Below are 16914 nucleotides of genomic sequence, written 5' to 3' on the forward strand. Positions count from 1 at the left end.
GTTACCAGGTTGGCGGTGGGGCTGGACTATGGTGGCCTCAGTGGGACGCCCGTGTCTGCTCCTGTGGCCTCTCCTTATCCAGCAGGCTAGCCCGGGCTTCTCCCAGGGGTGGGGGGTTCTGAGAGAGGACAGAATGCCTCTGGAGGCCAGGTTCAGAACTGGCACGCCACCATCTTTACTGCATTTCATCCATAAAAGCAAGTCCCAAGGCTCGGCCAGAGCAAGGCGTGTGGAAACAGGCAACATCTTCTGATGGAGGAGGCTGCAGAGTCCCATCTCGGAGGGCGGGCAGTCTTCGTGGCCAGGCTGACAAACGCTTGACGTCTCTGTGCCCATGCTCTCCAGAGTCACGAATACATAAAGAGCCCGACGTTCACTCCCACAACTGGCCGTCATGAGCACGGACTCTTTAACCTGTACCACGCGATGGACGGTGCCAGCCACCTGCACGTGCTGGTTGTCAAGGAGTACGAGATGGCGATTTACAAGAAATACTGGCCCAACCATATCATGCTGGTCCTCCCCAGCATCTTCAACAGCGCTGGAGTTGGTAGGCCTTTTTTTTCCCCCCAAATTTGTTGCAAAGTTAAATTCAAGACATGTTGACTTCATAGGAAATCCACTGAGAAATGTTTTTCTAGACCGAACACCTGTTTCCCCTTAGTCCCCTCCAACAGGTGTGTGCATATTAATGACATTCATTCTATAATCACTGCTGTCCCACCACTGCACCAAGACCACCAAACTGTGTGTGTGCTTGTGTGTGTGTGCTCTTCTGAATGTTCTTGTGTGTGTGCGTGCTCAGTGGCTTCAGTTGTGTTCCACTCTTTGCAACCCCGTGGACTGTAGCCCTCAGGTTCCTCTATCCGTGGGATTTTCCAGGCATGCATACTGGAGTGGGTTGCCATGCTCTCCTCCAGGGGATCTTCCTGACCCAAGGGTTGAACCTGAGTCTTCTGCGTCTCCTGCATTGCAGGTGGACTCTTTACCACTGAGTCACCGGGGAAGACCCTGAATATTCTTAATCAGTTCAGTTCAGTTCAGTTGCTCATTTGTGTCCGACTCTTTGCGACCATATGGACTGCAGCATGCCAGGCCTCCCTGTCCATCACCAACTCCCGGAACCTACTCAAGCTCATGTCCATTGAGTCGGTGATGCCATCCAACCATCTTATCCTCTGTTGTCCCCTTCTCCTCCCGCCTTTAATCTTTCCCAGCATCAGGGTCTTTTCAAATGAGTCAGCTCTTCACATCAGGTGGCCAAAGTATTGGAGTTTCAGCTTCAACATCAGTCCTTCTGATGAATATTCAGGACTGATCTCCTTTAGGATGGACTGGTTGGATCTCCTTGCAGTCTAAAGGACTCTCAAGAGTCTTCTCCAACACCATGGTTCAAAAGCATCATTTCTTCAGCGCCCAGCTTTCTTTATAGTCCAACTCTCACATCCATACATGACTACTGGAAAAACCATAGCCTTGACTAGATGGACTTTTGCTGGCAAAGTAATGTCTCTGCTTTTTAATATGCTGTCTAGGTTGGTCATACTTTCCTTCTAAGGAGTAAGCATCTTTTAATTTCATGGCTGCAATCACCATCTGCAATGATTTTGGAGCCCCCCAAAATAAAGTCTGTCACTGCTTCCACTGTTTCCCCATCTATTTGCCATGAAGTGACAGGACTGGATGCCATGATCTTAGTTTTCTGAATGTTGAGCTTTAAGCCAACTTCTTCACTCTCCTCTTTCACTTTCATCAAGAGGCTCTTTAGTTATTCTTCACTTTCTACCATAAGGGTGGTGTCATCTGCATATCTGAGGTTATTGATATTTCTCCGGGCAATCTTGATTCCAGCTTGTGCTTCCTCCAGCCCAGCGTTTCTCGTGATGTACTCTGCATAGAAGTTAAATAAGCAGGGTGACAATATACAACCTTGACGTATTCCTTTTCCTATTTGGAACCAGTCTGTTGTTCCATATCCAGTTCTAACTGTTGCTTCCTGACCTGCATACAGGTTTCTCAAGAGGCAGGTCAGGTGGTCTGTATTCCCATCTCTTTCAGAATTTTCCACAGTGTCATACCCTAATTTCACTAATTGCAGGTTTTCTGGGATAACCTGTCACTTGAATTCTTTGGTGATAGACCTTTTAAGACACGCCCTACTCAAATTTCTGGAGTAGGAGAAATGGAGACTTGAGAGAGTCTTCTAGGTGTTGACTGAAAAAAAAGCACAATGAGAGAATTGTAAGTAAAGTTTTACTGGGGGCAAAATGAGGACCAGAGCCTGGGAGACAGCCTCTCAGATAGCTCTGAGGAACTGCTCCCAAGAGATGAGGGAGAGGTCAGTGTATATGTGATTTTGGTGAAGGAGGTTAACTGCCATCAGGCACACATATCAGTGAAGGGATGCTGCTGGTCACCAGAAGGATGGTGCTGGTCACGGACAGCAGGTGTCTCCGTTAAGGATTTTAGTGCTTTTATAGATAGGAGACAGTGCACGAAACTGGGCTCATAAAATCTTCTCCTGAAAAATATCCCACGATCTGAAGGCCTGTTCTGCTGGTTTTTCCCAGAGCACAGAGTGCCTCATTCTCCACCCTGAACTGCTTGCAGGGTGTGTTGAAGGTGGCCACTAGTGGCCTCATCCTTGTAGAGGCAGATGGTGAGAGACGGTTTTTGTCTGCATAGAATCGAAAGACCTTTCTCTTTCAGCTTTCTGGCTTTTAAAGCTATTTTGATTTGTTGACGATTCTTCTTTTCTTCAGTGCTCGGTTACTGGTTTATTCATGGTCTCGGCTGTTAGAAAAGCAAAGATAAATAGAGAAATGTGTGCACAAATGGGAGGGGAGTGTTTTCTACCCTCGAATTTCCTCTCCCAAGTCAACAGCCTCTAGCAAGTGGATAAGGACTGCAGATAAGAGCAGGTAGGGCTGGGGCCTGGGTGGACTTTCATCAGATTCTCGTTCTCACCGGGGCTTTGTCCTGGGTTGGGGTGGGCACTTGGACTGACCCAAGTCGGGGTTGTCTGCTCGTTTCAGGCGCCGCCCACTTCCTGATCAAGGAGCTGTCTTACCACAACCTGGAGCTGGAGCGGAACCGTCAGGAGGAGCTGGGAATCAAGCCGCAGGACATCTGGCCTTTCATTGTGATTTCTGATGACTCCTGCGTGATGTGGAATGTGGTGGACATTGACGGTGGGGGTGAGAGAAGCAGGTGAGAGCCCTTTTCCTGACGGCACCCCAGTGAGACAAGGGAGCAGGCGCTATGCCCAGTGGGGGATTCTTGTCCATCCTTTGAGGACCCCGGAGGGCGCCTCCTGTTAGAAGATGGGGTGTGCAGTGGACAGAGCCCTGCCTGGGGTGGGCTCACCTGCCAAGCTTTTGAGTTTTTAATTGAAAACATTTTACTGAGACACAGTAGAGACAGAAAATAACGCAACATAGATTCAGTATAAAATATATTGGAAAAAGAAAGTGTCATACGTATCCAGGTATGAACACACCCACTTAACAAACCCCCTGATGAAGAAATGGACCATCACCATCACCGATGCACCCTCCCCTACACCTTCTAGAACCTTTTCCCCACTCCAGCCTCCTCCTGACATGAAGCTGTATTTTTATTTGCTGTGTGACATTCGGGAAATGACTCTTTCTGGGTTTTAGATTCCTCACCTTTCAAAGGGGCCCTTGCCCTTGTCCTAGAGGTTTGTTACGAGGATTAGGTAAACCGTGAATTGTGTGCCTGGAGGGGGGTGATGGAGCGGCACGAGGTAGAAAAGGTACATCTGAAAAGCTGCATCTGAGCATCATTGGGAAGATTTGTGGTTTTTGGCACAAGTATTTCAACTTAGCCGTTATCTTTGGCTTATTTGAGAAATGACTTGAATGCTTGGCTTTTTTTTTTTTTTTGAGAGACAATGTGAGGTTAGTTCTTCTCTTTTGTGTTAGTGAGTCCTAAGTACTAGTGTAGCAACTTCCATCCTCTGCACTGCTCTTCTAGAAACAAATGTATTCGGTCTGGTAGAGCTCACAGACATGACAACAGCAAGCCGGCGTGCTTTCAATATTCTCTCTGTCACCCTTCCGAGGGCAAAAGCTTGGCTGAGGACAGCGATGAGGAAGAGAACTCAGCTTTTCCCCTCTGCTTTTCTGAATTTCGTTCCGAAGCAGAATGTTCAAGTCCTGGTGTGTCAGAGCTGGCTGAGGCCTTAGGGAGCTTAGCGGAAGCCCCTCAGCTGGGGAAAAGGAAGCCGAGGTGCAGAGACGTTGAGCCACTTACTGGGTCTCTCACACACAGAACTCTTGTTGCCTGGGCTACCAGCCCCGGGGTCGCTCCCTTCGGCTGCCCTCCCTGGTCATCAGGGGGCCTTCACTGTCTTCCCAGACCTCAGTCGCCATCAGGGTGGGGTGGGAGGTGTTTACATGCGGCCTCCTTCCCTCCCCACAACCTCCTTGGAATTGCTACCAGAAATGGGAGGTGCTGTGGCATGGTGCAGAGAATGGGCTCTGGAGACAGACAACACCCTTCCACCCGAGCTCTGTTGAGCGACACTGGGCAAGTCAGCCAGAGCCTCTTTTTCCTCATCTGTGAAATGGGGATGATGGTTCTATGTCACAGGATTGCTGCGAGGATCAGTGATAATGAATTCGAAGTGCCTGGTGGCTGTTGATGGGTTCTGGGCACACCAGTCCACCCAGCACATTCAGGGGAAAGCAGTGGCCTGGCCGGCCCAGTCTGCATGCCGACCTGGGAATGTCTGTCTCCCTCCTTTGAGCAGAGAATTTTCCTGGTCGGAGAGAAACGTGTCCTTGAAGCACATCATGCAGCACATCGAGGCATCCCCCAACATCACCCACTATGCCCTGATCGGCATGCGGAAGTGGTCCAGCAAGACTGGGAGCCACGAGGTGCGCGAGCCCTTCTCCCGCTGCCACGTGCACGACTTCATCGTCTTGAACGTGGACTTGACCCAGAATGTGCAGTACAACCAGAACCGGTGAGCCCCTCCCGACCACGGCCGTCAGCTCAGCCCACGGTCCCAGGGCCCTGTGCCCAACCATGGCTGTCAGCTCAGCCCACGGTCCCAGGGTCCCCCACCCGACCACAGCCATCAGCTCAGCCCATGGTCCCAGGGCCCTTTGCCCAACCACGTCCATCAACTCAGCCCCATGGTCCCAGGGCCCACTGCAAGGGGTAGCCTTACTCCTGGAGAGCCCTCGCTCCTTCCTTGCCCTGCAGGGCCTTCCCACCCATGGCACTGGCCTGGCCCCTTGCTTTCAGTCCTCATGGGTTTTTATTTTTTTAGTATTTTTGTTGCATAATTTTAGGGGAGATTTGCATAAGACCTTTCAGCTTCCTTCACCAGTTCACATGGTACCTTATTTACTGACTTCCATTCTAGATGGTGTTTCTCTTGCTTTTCTGGCTCCTTCTGTGAACACATTACTTTCTAGGAGCTTGAGTGCTGAAGGAAATAATTTCCTTGTGTCCCTCTCTCTGGATCTAGCCACAGGAGTGCTCAAGTCTCAAGAAGAATCCAGTCGCTAATGTTAGTGAGCCCTCTACCTGCCAGGCAGTGGGCACATCCCCGAGAGTGCCCGCAGGGGAGTGTCTGTTTTGGAGCAGACTGACCTGCCAGGAATGTGGCTTCTGCCGTTTGTCAGCTTTGAAATTTAGGCAGATGACTGGCCATCTGTGAGTCTTGATTTCCTCAGCTGTAACAGTGGCTCATATATTTACTCTGGGAGGTCAGTTGTCTTCTTTTTAACACACAGATGAAGTGGCATTTGTTAAGTCCCCTTCACGGTTCCTGGCATAGGGTGCCATGTTCAGTCATGTCCGACTCTTTGCGACCCCATGGACTGTAGCCTACCAGGCTCCTCTGTCCATGGAATGTTCCAGGCAAGAGTACTGGAGTGGGTTGCCATTTCCTTTTCCAGAGGATCTTCCCAACCCAGGGATCGAATCCCAGTCTCCCACATTGCAGGCAGACACACTTTACCATCTGAGTCACTAGGGAAGCAATATATTTACTCTGGGAGGTCAGTTGTTTTCTTTTTAATGGATGGATGAAGTGACATTTTTTAAGTCCCCTTCACGGTGCCTGGCGTGGCGTGCACGGTCCGCATGTGACAGGGCTTCTGTAGTAAAGCCTGAGAACACCCTGCCTTCCTGGTGCAGGGGCATCTCAGCTTGTTTCCTTCTTGACTTGCCTCCTGTGCCTCCCGGGGAAGGTCTTTGGGGGCAGGAACGAGCCTGCTCGTCTGCCCAGCCCCCGGTATGGGAGTGTCTGGTGGGGGCGTGACTGTGAGCTGCCTGGAGGCCGACCCGCCCCCTCCTCTGGTTCCCGCCAGGTTCATGTGTGACGACGTGGACTTCAACCTGAGGGTGCACAGCGCAGGCCTCCTGCTCTGCCGGTTCAACCGCTTCAGTGTGATGAAGAAGCAGATCGCGGTGGGCGGACACAGGTCCTTCCACATCACGTCCAAGGTGGGTGCGACCGTGTGCCCGGAGACAGCTGCTGCCCGTGGTGGGAAAGCTGGCGGGGAGGCCACCCGGGCACCTCTGAGTCAGCGGGGTGGGCTTGACGGCTGGGCAGTGAGAGTTGCCAGTTGGGAGCCCTGAGAAGGGAAAGACTCTATCGAGTTTCCCTTCTCATCTCTGGTTCTGTGTGTGTGTGTGTGTGTGTGTGTGTGTGCGCGCGCGCTCCTGCGTGCGTGTGTCTCCCTGGTGCACGCCCACCACCAGCCTTCCCATGCACCCTTGCCCTCACCTCCCACCCCCAAACCCCACGCTCTCTCTCCACGTGGTTTCTTGAGCATGTCTCCATCAGTGTCTTTGCTGCTCACTTGTCTGGCTTTTCTGCTGGGCAGAGCCCTTGGGGGTCAGATGTGGTACCGTGCTCTTCTTAGGGTCCCTGGGACAGCGCCGGCTAAATACTGTCTGAATGGGACTGACAGGCTAGCCTGATGGGTGTGCCATCTGCCCTGGAGACAGCCTCCAGGTGGGGATAGATGTGTCCTCGGCAATCTGTATCCTCCAGGAACCCATAGGTCATTGGCACACCCCTGCCTTGAAGGTCCCTCTGATCCATGGAAGAGAGTGGCAGAGAGGAGCTGGAGAAGTAGGCAGAACCTTTTCTGCCATGGGAACATTCTTGACTTCAGGAATAATGAGCACCCACTGAAAGGTGTCCATCAGAGGACTTGAGTAGTCTTATGTATATGTCCCCGGTCTGTCTGTCTCCAGCCTGAGAAATACGTTGGTGATGGAGTAAGAAATTGTGGGCTCAGAGGGCCGGACCATCGAGAGGAAGACCAGTGGGACTGGACAGGAGACAGAGGGGATCTGGAGGTCAGGGGGAAGGCTGGCCCTTCCCAGAGGCTGACATCTCAGGATTTGGGGGAACATTGGGTTCGTGGGTTCTCTTATTTTTTTCTAGATCAGACAGCCATGTCTCTGCACGGAGTGGTCATTGTCTACAATCACTGATCCCATGGTCAGTTTTCACACGTCCCACTTTAGTTAAGCCAGATTTCCCTTAATGGAGAGCTTCACCGTGGACGTATGTGTTCTCACATCACAGCTGCACACAGCCATCCACGCCGGGAAGGCCCGCGCTGGGTCCCCGGGAGTGGCTGATGCCCGCCCGTCCCCACACAGGTGTCAGACAGCCCCATGGCCGTCGTGCCCGCCCAGTACATCTGCGCCCCCGACAGCAAGCACACGTTCCTCGCGGCCCCCGCGCAGCTCCTCCTGGAGAAGTTCCTCCAGCACCACAGCCACCGCTTCTTCCCACTGTCCCTGAAGAATCCCGGCCACCCTGTGCTGTCCGTGGACTGCTACCTGAACCTGGGGTCTCAGGTAACCGTCTGAGGGGGGCGCTGTTGAGTCCATCAATCAGAGAAGTCCCTCAACACAGGAGCTGGAACCCAGAGCTTGGAATTATAGCCCCCCAACTGCGTCAGCTCCGGCCTGGCCCCCGCTTTACAGCCGATAAGGTAAAGGCTGAAAGAATTGAAACAGTGCACCCCCATATCAAGGGGCTTCCCTGGTGGCTCAGTGGTAAAGAACCTGTCTGCCCATGCAGGAGACATAGGAGATGCAGGTTCGATCCCTGGGCTGGGAAGATCCCCTAGAGGAGGGCATGGCAACCCACTCCAGTATTCTTGCCTAGAGAATCCCATGGACCGAGGAGCCTGGCGGGCTACAGTCCATGGGATTGAAAAGAGTCGGACACAGCTAAACTGACTTAGCACACACACCCTGACATGGAAAGTTAGGAATCAAACTTACTACTCATGCCAGAACATTTCTGATTCTCAAATGAGGTAATGAATAGATATATCTGGGTAAGTCTCGGGGTTGGTGTTTGGAACGTAAGATTTGAAAATGACACTGAATATTGTTTTTGGTCCTCCAAGCCTGAGCTTGACCTGGCAGTTAATGTGTGTTAGATGCAAAGCTCTAGCACAGTGCTGCGGAGTGTTTCATGGAAAATGACGTTTTCTCATGGATTGCTTTTCTTTTCCCCCCAGATCTCTGTGTGTTATGTGAGCTCCAGGCCCCACTCTTTAAACATCAGCTGCTCTGACTTCGTGTTCAGTGGACTCCTGCTGTACCTCTGTGACTCTTTTGTGGGAGCTAGCTTTTTGAAAAAGTTTCATTTTCTGAAAGGTAACTTCTCATGCTCTTGCGGTGGACCTTGACTTGAACGGCTATCATCACTGGCACCTCTGTGGAGGTGAATCTGGTCCTCGTCCTTTTTACCAATGAGTAAACTGAGGCTCAGGCTTCCCTGGCGGCTCAGTGATAAAGAATCTGCCTGCCAGTGCAGGAGACACGGGTTTGATCCCTGGGTTGGGAAGATCCCTTGGAGGAGAGCATGGCAACCCATTCCAGTATTCTTGCCTGGAGAATCCCATGGACAGAGGAGCCTGGTGGGCTACAGTCCACGGGGTCGCAAAGAGTCAGACACGACTGAGTGACTAAACAACAACCACAAAACTGAGACTCAGGGCATGTGACTTCCCCGGTGCTCCAGGGAGGCACAAGAAAGCTGGGGTGGGATCCCAGGGTGGCTCCTCCCCTCTACCTGTTTGCACAGAGATAAGGCACATCCTCTTTCTTCCCAGTGACCAGAAGATATTTTCAGCTTTTCTGCTGCTTTTCAGGCCAGGCTGTTAGCCTAAGCATGCAGACCCCCTAGACATGTTTTCTTCTTGGTGGATGAGTTCTTCTTCTTTGTTTTAGGCTTCTGCGTGCATCTTTACTTTTCTTCTAATCTTTCTCCCTCTATAGGTGTTTTCGTGCTGGAGTGTTTGAGAGTGGGAAATGTTCACTTCAGTATGACTTAAAAACACTATTTCCAATCCAGCTGGGATCCCTAATTGATCTTCACTTTTTTCTTGGTTGGCCATGACACCCACCTTCCTCTCTGCAAGGTGTTGAGTGAGCACTGGGGTTGCATAAGCTTTGGGGAAATAGAGGTTTCCACAACATTCTGTGCTCCTGGGAAACATCTTGTCTAATAGGAGGATAGGACATGGAGGTGGGGGGTAGATGGAATGAACACCAATGATTACTGATGTGTGCTAGGTGTCGAGAGGAGGGAGAATTTACGTTGCCAGGCAGGAGAAGAGGCAGGAGATGTGTGGGGCCTGGGCCGGTGGACGACTGCGATGGGTGAAGAGGGAAGGGTTAGGCTATGGGGCAGGGTGTTTCCCACCGGGGGCTGGAGCTGAGGATGCTGGTTTGTGATCTTAAGAGTCTGTCTCCTTCTCCCCATCTGCTCGCTTCTTTGCCATCATTTCTTGGTTCCGTGTTGTCTCATCTGCCAGACCTGCCAAGTCGCACGCTCACCGTCTGGCTAAGATGGCGAAGCAGCCCCTGGAAATAGGCACTCGCTTGGACATCTGGTCCTTCCCTTCCAAAAGCAGCATCGTCTTTTGTTCTGGCAAACGGCAGCCGCGAGGGAGCTTTCCTGCGCAGAAACTCCCCTGTTCCATTCACACACCTCTGCTGTTGTCCTCACAGGTGCCACCTTGTGTGTGATCTGTCAGGATCGCAACTCGCTCCGCCAGACAGTCGTCCGCCTGGAGCTGGAAGACGAGTGGCAGTTTCGGCTGCGAGACGAATTCCAGACGGCCAACGCCAAGGAGGACCGGCCGCTCTTCTTCCTGACCGGACGGCACATCTGAGGGTGGAGCCTGCCCAACCTCAGGCTGCTGAGGCTAAAGGAAGAATTACAACCCCAGGGTGTCTGGACCGGGATGGGACCCAGAGGTGTCTGTAGGCCACACCTTCACGGTAGGTGCCAGGGAACCATAGGTCCCAGAGATGCATGGAGACTTACTGAGAGCAACGGGGATGAGTGGATGGTGAGCAAGAAGTCCAACCCCAGACTTCTAGGTTCTGGGCCAGACCCCACCGCCCTGGCCTGTATCAAAGTCCATTTTATGAAGAACAAAGTTTTGCCTACTGTCACGTCATCCATATGCTTCCATGGACACACTTGGACAAACTTGACTTTCCTCTTAGTTCTGAAGGGTCCCTTTTGCATTAGCTTGTAGAGATGCCAGCATTTCAGATGATGGATGTGATGTTGGCTAAGTAGGTTTCCCTCTAACCTACTCCAGAGCAATAGTCCAAAAGACCATTTTAACCTAAAGGCTGGACACAAGGAAAAATGACATAGGTTCACTTAATTATGAATTGTGTAAGTTGACTCTTTTAGAAACTAGCCCAAAGGCATCAAATTTAATAAAGTAAAACAAATAGTTTCACTTCAGAGCAAATACGATTCTATTAAAATAGTATAGGGTAAATACCCTACCTCTTAGAAAGGGCAAAAGTGAAAAGAAACTTTTAAAAAAAAACTACAGGGGTTGCAGGAAGGAAATTAGGATTGCAGAGATTGACCTTGAGAAGCAAAATTTGCCTTGCAAAGGAAAGAGAGCCAAACATCTTACTTGAAACAAACAGTGAAAACAACCAAAGTGATAGGGAAAATAGTTGATAAGAACTAGACTTCTGACTCTAATTTATTGAAGCTCAATTTTTAGCTCCCTGAATTGCTCGTCTTCTCTTCTGAATGTTAGGTCCCCGTCCAGAGAGGAAGGGGACAGACAAAGTAACAGGGTTGTACTGTGCTACCCATACTCCGCCTTGCCTGCCAGAATGTTTTTTAAACCAGCATGTTAGGGTGCCCCCTAGAGGCCGGGCCCGGGGCCAGGTGCTTTCACAGTTACTGTCTCGCTTACCCTTTCCAGCAGCCTGTGCTGTGGAGTCATTCTTCCCATTTGAAAGATGAGCCCATTGAGATGCAAACAGTGCATCTCCCCAAGATCACACAGCTGCCGAGAAGCAGAGCAGACTCTGGGGTCTCCCCGCCCCACCACACTGTTTATGGAGTGGCCCGTAGCCAGAGGAAAAGTTGAAAGGTCCTCAGAAATGAATCAGTAGAATGCACTCTTGTCCATCCATCTTAGACGTTTATAAGCACTCTAATGGATACTAATCCGAGAAGGAATTATGTTCAAAGATGATGCCAAAGAGTTAATGTCAATCTTTTCTTCCCTGAGGAAAAAAAAATAGTCCACGAGTATAAAAAATTTAGATCAGTGTTTCTAAAAAACGATCACTTTGTATATGTCATTATTCCTATTTTGGAATAAAAACTTACCTTCTTGAGTTCTACCTTCTTGAGTCTTTCATAAATGGCGGTTTCTGGGCTGCTCTTCCCATTTTATTCGTTAATTTAAAGTTGAAAAAAAAATAACATTCTTGTTTGTTCCAGCCTTATAAATAAAATTCATAATGCATGTATTGTTTCTCTGGTGGGAATGAATTGCATTGTCTGAGAGAACTACCTCCTTGAAATCAATGCGTGACAAGAAGGGTAGTTTGGGAAAGGAAAGAATAAATTCATAAAAGTAAGAGTATACTAAGATGTGCTTGTTGTTCAGCTGCTCAGTCATGTCCCACTCTCTGCAGCCCCATGGACTGCAGCACGCCAGACCTCCCTGTCCTTCACCATCTCCCTGAGTCTGTTCAAACTCGTGTCCGTTGAGTCGGTGACGCCATCCAACCATCTCACCCTCTGTTGCCTCCTGCCCTCAATCTTTCCCAGCATCAGGGTCTTTTCCAATGAGTTGGCTCTTCGCATCAGGTGGCCAAAGTATTGGAGCTTCCGCTTCAGCATCAGTCCCTCCAATGAATGTTCAGGGATGATTTCCTTTGGGATTGACTGGTTTGATCTCCTTGCAGCTGATGGGTTGAAGCTCAGGCTGAGAGAGTGTGGACCCCCAGGTAGGCAGGGGGCCTGGGGGGCCAGGCCTTTGTGAATAAGACAAGCTCGCAGCAGCCTCCTCTCCGTGACATTCTTTTGTCCCCACAGTCATTTGAGGCAGTTAATAGCAGACATGAGCTCCCTAGTACAAAAATAAACTCACAACTAAAACTCATAACAAAAATAAAGGAAATGTTATAAGGGAGGAGGTGGTAACCTCCATAATGAACCAGTACAGCAAACAATCCTATAAAACAAGTGTAATTAAATTCAGGGGAAAAGATGATATTGTATCCAGGACCAAAAAAAAAAAAACCCAGCAATTACAGATCTTGGAATTTAAAACCTCAGTGGGCAGATGAAATAGACCAGCTCAAGAGTGGAATGGGTAGCTGGGAGGTGAGCTGAAAAATGTCTAGAGGACAGCACAAGGAATGTTCCCAATCTCTGCTCACCCTTTACTTCTTCCTCTATTCACTGTATATCAACTGCCTGGCCCTCCTGGACCACTGGGGCCACTGCCAGGCTTGTGCCCACCTCTGCCCAGGGTGCTCTTCCCCCTCACATCTGCCTGGAGACCCCTCCCTCACTTCCTCTGGGCCCTTAATACTCAAAAGCCACCTCCTCAATGTTGTCATCCCTCACTGAGTGTACCTCCTAACAGAACACAGTTTGTTTAGCTGTCTTTGCTTCTTCTTTTTTTTTTTTTTTGGTCTTTCCCCTTGAAAGTAGGAATTGTATGAGATAGTTTCACTGCTCTATTCTCAGAGACTTGATTATGCCCAGCACATTGTGGGTGCTCGTGAAATGCCCACTGAGTGAATGAATGAATCTCTTCTATCTTAGCTGATCCCAACATGGGAGCTGGGTGTGGGAGTGGTCAGTGATGGAGGAATTGATAAAATGAGTGAAATTGAGCACAAATTCTTGGTTTACTAAGGGTAGAAGTGTATTAAAAACATTTAGAGTAGCTGCTAAAAGGAAAAAACTGGATGGCCAACACCTTAAACATTAAAGGGAAAATCAGCACTGAAAAAATCAGTGTAGGAATTGAGTGGGTTCGGGAGGGGAAGGGGGTAAAAAGCAAGAAAACTTGAGGAATAAAGAACACATCTAGAACTATCAATGATCAAACTAGTTTTCTTGACTCAGATTGTGTCAAGAAAGCTAATCAGACTAGGGCTTCATATTTAAAAATTAAATAGGCAATGGGATGTTTTAAGTTAAAGTTCCAGGGTCTACTCTGGGCAATAAGACTGTCCCCAAACTTTGTAAAAATGCCAACTATGAAATATGAAGAACTCTGAGAAATGTGAGAAGGGGTAAATTGTGTAATCGTAAAGGGAGACTAGTACATCTCTCGCAGAATTAGAGAAAGAAGACCCACAGAAATGAGAGTTGGTCTACAGTAATTAGCCTTCAAAGAGGAGAGAATTCTTGTATAATAAAAATCCCAGAAAATGTTCTAGGATAGATAGTATTGGTGGTTGCATACATTGTAAAAGTGCTAATTTTTATGTGTATGTGAACACAATTAAAAAAACTCTCCCAGAACCTTGGGAAAGATGGAATCCTGTACTTCTGCAAGGCCAGATAAGTCACCCCAAAACCAGATAACAATAGTCAGTTCACACCAAAAACACTGATTCTTTTTTCCTGAAAGCTTTCAGCAATCTGAGACTCTTGCAATAAAGGAGGAGAAATCGTGCTCCAAGAGTAACATTTATATGGATGTCAGTGTTCTCAACACAGGACGTGGCAGTGCAGAGGGCATGGAATCTGAAACTGGGAGACTTGGGTTCACTCCTTGGTTCCTTTGCCAAGTCACACAGCTCCATATGTTAGCTATGAAATCAGCAACAGTGAGTAGCAAACTTTTTTCACCATATACTATGGTTAGGTATTTTACTAGATGACTAATTGTCCATTATTTCATTTAATCATCACAATTAACACTTGAAGTAGATCATTGGTATCATTTTACACAGAAGAAACTAGGGCTCAGAAAGGCTAGGTGACTCATCTGAGATCACACAGGTCTCAAGTGACAAAATGAATCTAGATTCATCCCTGCAAGTGTAAGGATAGTTTCACTAACGTCACAGCTGCTTCTTATGTTGAGTCATTTACTCCCACCAATACTGTATATTAGTAGGTGCTGTTGGCTTCTAAGACTCTGTACAGCTTCTAAGTATGCTGTACTTCTAAGATCAAAATATTGATCCAGAATTTTCTCACTGAGAGGAGAGGTGTTGGGTTGCCTGTTGAAGGTGGTTCTGGGTTCACCATGTACCACAGGCAGCACATAGGTACCATCCAGAGTCCAGGAAACCCCCAGCATCAAGGTTTAGAAACCACTTCCAATAAAGATGTCTGCGCTAAACCTCTCAGGTCTGGCTTCAGATTCTGCGGACAGCCCTTATTTCAGGGAAAACCATGAACCAAGGGCAAGTCCAGTGTCCACAGCTGCTGTTTCTTTTTCAGTCTGCTGGTTTAAGAAGACTTCCAGCTCAAAAGGAATTAGCATTTTAATGAGCAAAACAGTTGGAAAGGCCAGTACAGAGTTTTCAAGTCCTTTAGGTCTAGAGGAGAAACAGAAATTCTGTGACTGCATTTGTCATTCGCCAAATAGACTGTCCCAGTTTCCCTGTACCTTTTCTTCTAGAACTCTGGCGAGCAGCAGTTTTTCTCCCTTAGGATCTTTACTCTGTGCAAGGTTTTTCCTTGGGTGGCAATCCACCCTGCCAGAAAGAGCGGGCTTTAGGTGGTGGTGAGTGGAAATGTGTTCGTCCAAATGATATATTAAAGTCCTAAGGAGAGTGAAAAAGTTGGCTTAAAGCTCAACATTCAGAAAACTAAGATCATGGCATCCGGTCCCATCACTTCATGGGAAATAGATGGGGAAACAGTGGAAACAGTAGCTGACTTTATGTTTTTGGGCCCCAAAATCACTGCAGATGGTGACTGCAGCCACGAAATTAAAAGACACTTACTCCTTGGAAGAAAAGTTGTGACCAACCTAGATAGCATATTAAAAAGCAGAGACATTACTTTGCCAACAAACGTCCGTCTAGTCAAGGCTATGGTTTTTCCAGTAGTCATGTATGGATGTGAGAGTTGGACTATAAAGAAAGCTAAGCGCTGAAGAATTGATGCTTTTGAACTGTGGCGTTGGAGAAGACTCTTGAGAGTCCCTTGGACTGCAAGGAGATCCAACCAATCCATCCTAAAGGAAATCAGTCCTGAATATTCATTGGAAGGACTGATGTTGAAGCTGAAACTCCAATACTTTGGCCACCTGATGTGAAGAGCTGACTCATTAGAAAAGACCCTGATGCTGGGAAAGATTGAAGGCGGGAGGAGAAGGGGATGACAGAGGATGAAATGGTTGGATGGCATCATCAACTCAATCGACATGAGTTTGAGTAAACTCCGGGAGTTGGTAATGGACAGGGAGGCCCGCATGCTGCAGTCCATGGGGTCGCAAAGAGTTGGACATGACTGAGCAACTGAACTGAACCCTCAGTCCTTCAGAATGTGAGTTTAATTGGAAATAGAGTTGTTGCTGATGTAGTTAGTTGAAATGAGGTCATATTGGAGTCAAGTAGACTCCTAATCTATTTGTAAGTGGTGTCCTTATAAGAAGAGAAAGAGAAACAGGGAGAATGCCATGGCCCCATGGACACAGACTGGAGTGGTCCATCTACATGCTAAGGAATTCCAAGGATTGCTGGGGACCATCAGAAGCTGAAGACAAGGATTCTTTACTAGAGCTTCAGAGATGGGCCTTTAAGATCAGACCACAGGACTTCCCAGATGACTCAGTGGTAAAGAACCTGCCTGCCAATGCAGGAGATGCAGGTTCAATCCCTGCCTGAAGAAGGAAACCCATTCCAGTGTTCTTGCCAGAACCCCTGGACAGAGGAGTCTGGTGGGCTACAGTCCATGCGATCTCAAAGAGTCATACATGGCTTAGTGACTGACCAAAAACAACAGGGGCATCACCGACTCAATGGACATGAGTCTGAGCAAGCTCTAGGAGATGGTGAAGGACAGGGAAGCCTGGCGTGCTGCAATTCATGGGGTCATAAAGAGTTAGACATGACTGAGCAACTGACAACCTCAGGGGTCCTTAGCCAGAGCCACAGCCCAGCCACGCAGGGCAGAGAGGGGCTGCCCCTCCACATGCCCATCTGGAGCATGTCCTTGTGCATCCCCCGGGAGGCCTTATGCCTGACTGCAGAGCCACCTGACAGGAGGTCCCCGAGACCAGCGCTGGGCGACTCCTTTCCAGGACGCTCTTCTTCCCTGACAAGGAGGGTGGTTGGCTCCGTGCAGGCTCCCCGTGAAGTGTGTGGTCATTGCCTCTGGCCTTTTCTCACAGCCTCTGGGGCTGGGGGCTGGGATAGTCGCCTCCCAGTCACGCAGCGGTCCTTGTACAGCACCCCAGGCCATGTGCCCAGGCTGGGCCTTCCTCCTCCAACCGCACGTCCTGTCTTCCTTGGCCCATTCCAGCTTCTCACTTCAAACAGGGTGCCGTCCAGGTGTGCGTGTGTGTAGTGTGTGTCAAGGATGTGGTGTAATACATGTGCATGCATGTATGTGCACATTGTGTGTGGTGTGTC

The 16914-nt window shown here is 49.1% G+C and overlaps 1 protein-coding gene across 1 annotated transcript in view; it reads left to right on the top strand.

Annotated features, from left to right (window-relative positions):
• Positions 1–11822, top strand: part of GREB1 (growth regulating estrogen receptor binding 1) — a 124816-nt gene extending 112994 nt beyond the window's left edge. Inside the window, 7 exon segments of the mRNA XM_043917845.1 lie at positions 346–550; positions 3036–3210; positions 4778–4996; positions 6354–6489; positions 7663–7863; positions 8538–8676; positions 10036–11822. Of these exon segments, the coding sequence (XP_043773780.1) occupies positions 346–550; positions 3036–3210; positions 4778–4996; positions 6354–6489; positions 7663–7863; positions 8538–8676; positions 10036–10199 (1239 nt within the window). The 3' untranslated portion in view covers positions 10200–11822.
• The last annotated feature ends 5092 nt before the right edge of the window (positions 11823–16914 follow it).

Source organism: Cervus elaphus, chromosome 11 (assembly GCF_910594005.1).
Source record: "Cervus elaphus chromosome 11, mCerEla1.1, whole genome shotgun sequence".
Lineage (NCBI taxonomy): Eukaryota > Metazoa > Chordata > Mammalia > Artiodactyla > Cervidae > Cervus > Cervus elaphus.